The sequence below is a fragment of the Sinocyclocheilus rhinocerous genome, unplaced genomic scaffold (assembly GCF_001515625.1).
Source record: "Sinocyclocheilus rhinocerous isolate Xijiao unplaced genomic scaffold, SAMN03320098_v1.1 scaffold887, whole genome shotgun sequence".
Taxonomy (NCBI): Eukaryota; Metazoa; Chordata; class Actinopteri; order Cypriniformes; family Cyprinidae; genus Sinocyclocheilus; species Sinocyclocheilus rhinocerous.
In genome coordinates this window covers 659336-662729 of record NW_015634028.1, presented here as the reverse complement: position 1 = coordinate 662729, position 3394 = coordinate 659336, and the positions used below count along the sequence as shown (strand labels likewise).

At 37.4% G+C, this 3394-nt stretch overlaps 1 protein-coding gene across 1 annotated transcript in view; it reads left to right on the top strand.

Moving 5' to 3' along the window:
• Window positions 1–768: 768 nt before the first annotated feature.
• kalrna (kalirin RhoGEF kinase a) overlaps window positions 769–3394 on the top strand; it is an 81229-nt gene continuing 78603 nt past the window's right edge. Inside the window, 1 exon segment of the mRNA XM_016559117.1 lies at window positions 769–869. Within this exon segment, the coding sequence (XP_016414603.1) occupies window positions 837–869 (33 nt within the window). The 5' untranslated portion in view covers window positions 769–836.

Sequence of the window (3394 nt, the reverse complement as noted above, 5' to 3'; positions counted from 1 at the left end):
TTGAAAATAGTTGTGCTGCTTATTTTTTTAAATGTTTTTATCATTTTTATTGCTGCAAGAACTCTTGACTAACTTTATAAGTATATCTTGAACTAAGTAAATAAATAAATGAGTGCTACAAAAGTAGTGTGGTCCATTTAAATGACAAATTACAAACCATTCATCACAACACTCAGATCACTTACAATCACTTTCTTTTGCTCTGGTCTGGTGTTAATAATAATAATATCAGATGAGAACAACTGAACTAGATTACAACACTAAATTTGCAACATTGACACTGTTATTGAATTGAATTGAGCTGAACGGTGACTCTGATGCCTTCTGTAGAGCTGCTTTATAGCTTAATTGAATTTGTTTTATAATTAATAATCTTTGCAACATTGACAGTTACTGAACTGAATTGAATCAACATTGAACTAAACTGAGCTGAATGATGATTCTGTTGTCTTCTGTATAGGCCTGTAATCGAATTTGTTTCATAATGTATTCATTTCACAACAACAACACTGTTGTTTTCATGTTTATTACTGTGAAGATGCTTTGAAACAATCTGCACTGTGTAAAGTGCTATATAAATGCATGTGACTTTACTAATATTATGTCAATTTCTAAATGTTAACATAAACGAACGCTCATTGATCGAGCTTTGCCTGGTCTTCTCTCTCCCGGATCAGAACACCTACACTAATGCAGATAAACTCCTGGAAGCGGCCGAGCAGTTGGCCCAGACGGGCGAGTGTGACCCTGAGGAGATCTATAAGGCGGCACGACACCTGGAGGTCAGGATCCAGGACTTCGTCAGGAGAGTGGAACAAAGAAAACTACTGCTGGACATGTCCGTCTCCTTCCACACGCACACTAAAGAGGTAAGACTGACACACATACCTGGTGGATTACAGAGGAATGCTGGGAGGTTTTGCTGAGCAGTGCCAGATGTGCTCGAAGAACGCTGTTTACCTTTCCAGATGCCAATCAGGCCCTTGTGTGAAATGTTAAATGCTTTTGCCATTACGTAATTCATTACGTGTTTAAGGCACATTACTGCAGCAGTCAATAGCAGTGATTATTAGTGATTTATTATGCAGTAATGTGACATCACACTACATCCATCACATCGTGCTCTCTGCGTTTGAGAAGGACAGAGTGTGTAAATATGTTGGAGGGTTAAGTGTCACAATCCATCTTTCTGGGGCAGTTTGGTGCTGTGCTTGTCTCATGGAGCTCAAGCGTGAGCTATAGTTTTGTTGATGCATGGCGATTGTAGGAATGTGGTTTTCTCACGACTGCCTCTGATGTCCTGATATCGCTCTCTCTCTCTCTCTATGGAGACTAAGATCTTGCTAAACACATCTATTTCAAGGTGAATAAAGACATGCTTTATGTACGTTTACGGTATTTGCAAAATAGGTTTTGGTGAACTTACTTATTTTGAAAGAAGTTGGTGCTCTTATGAGCACCAAGGCTACATTAACCTGTATTTGGGGGAAAAAAAAAAAATGTATATTTAAAACAGGTTTGTTTTGAAATATTAAAATTTATTAATGACTGTAATGCATTTCTGTGATCAAAGCTGAATTTTCAGCATCATTACTCCAGTCTTCAGTGTCACATGATCTTCAGAAATCTTTCTAATATGCTGATTTGATGCTCAATAAATATATTCATATTATTGTCACTGTTGAGAACAGTTTTGCTGCATAATATTTATTGTGTAAACTGTAATAGATATCGTTCAGGATTCTTTGATGAATAGTTAAAAAAAAAAAAAAAAACGCCTTTATTTTAAATACAATATTTTTGTAACAATGGAAACATCTTTACTGCCACCTTTAATCAATTTAATGCATCCTTACTGAATAAAAGTCTTAATTTCTATCAGAAATCATTCTAATATGCTGAGTAGGTGCTCAAGAAAGAAAGTGCTCAGAGCTTGCACTTTCATAATTTCATAATAGACTTAATGACCTTCTAATTTCTTTAGTTTTCATTAAAGCATCAACTTTGTCTAAGATGGGACCAGTTCACACTATTAACTAGTTGCTTATTAGCATGCCTATTATTAACATACTTGCTGTTTATTAGTGCTTATAAAGCACATATTCTGCATTACCATATTCTACATCCCTAATCCTACACAATACCTAAACATAACAACTACCTTACTAACTATTAATAAGCAGCAAATTAGGAGTTTATTGAGGCAATTAATGGTTTAATAGCGAGAATTGGACCTTAAAATAAAGTGTGACCCATGTTTCTCCTCAAATTTCTTAGAAGAAATAAAAACATACCAAAATGAGTCTATTGTTAGCATACATATTTGAGTGCTTATTTGTGATTTTTATTTCTTATGGAGTAGCATGTAAATATAAATATAGTATTTGGAAGTTTTAATAAGAGTTTTATCTTTGCATTTTTCAATAATGCATATATACACATTTTTAAGTAATACATGTGTTATCACCATGTAATAAATCAAATAGCTGTAGTTCTAGTAAGTGATACATATGTAAGACTCAGAGTTGCTTTTTAACTGCTAACTGTGTGGATTTTTCCCGTCACGTTCCATTTCACAGCTGCAGTGAATGAGTGTGTGTGACTGTGTGTGTGTGTTGAGAGTAAAAAGCGCTACATTATGTGAGCTGAGACTAACATCAGCGGTTCTTGGCTAAAGGAGGTTCTCCTGCAGGCCAAACGTTTACAGTGTTTCACACTGGCCTGGAGAGTTTCTGCACCGTCCTACTGAAAGAGGTCACAACACAGGCCCTTGAAAGTGCTCAGTTTTAGCAGCACTCCAGAAACACTTAATTTCAGTCGGAATAATATATATATATTATCTTGTATCTTGTATCAGCCTGAAGGGGTTTATTCTGAGATAACAACCGGCTGGATGTACATTATCCCGCTTATTTCAGCTAGCACGTCTTTTCAAAGTGAAAGTAGCCTTGTCACCTGACCTGAATACAGCGCACTGATTCGCTAAAATGGACTTATCGGCTTCTGTTCAAAAACAGCAAGGGCGCTTGTCGGCTTCTGCAGTTAAACGTGAACTGCCTTGAAAGTGGACAAAACCGTCTTTTTTGACAAAACGTGTTTTGGGACGACAGCCATGCAGACCAATTTGATGCAGTGTGCGGCGTATGGTCTGAGCACTGACAGGCTGACCCCCCACCCCTTCAACCTCTGCAGCAATGCTGGCAGCATTTCCCAAACACAACCTCTGGATATGACGCTGAGCATGTGCACTCAACTTCTTTGGTCGACCATGGCGAGGCCTATTCTGAGTGGAACCTGTCCTGTTAAACCACTGTATGGTCTTGGCCACCGTGCTGCTAGTGTTGCTTTCGTCAACGAAAATTATGACTAAATATCGTCGTCAACGAACCTTTAT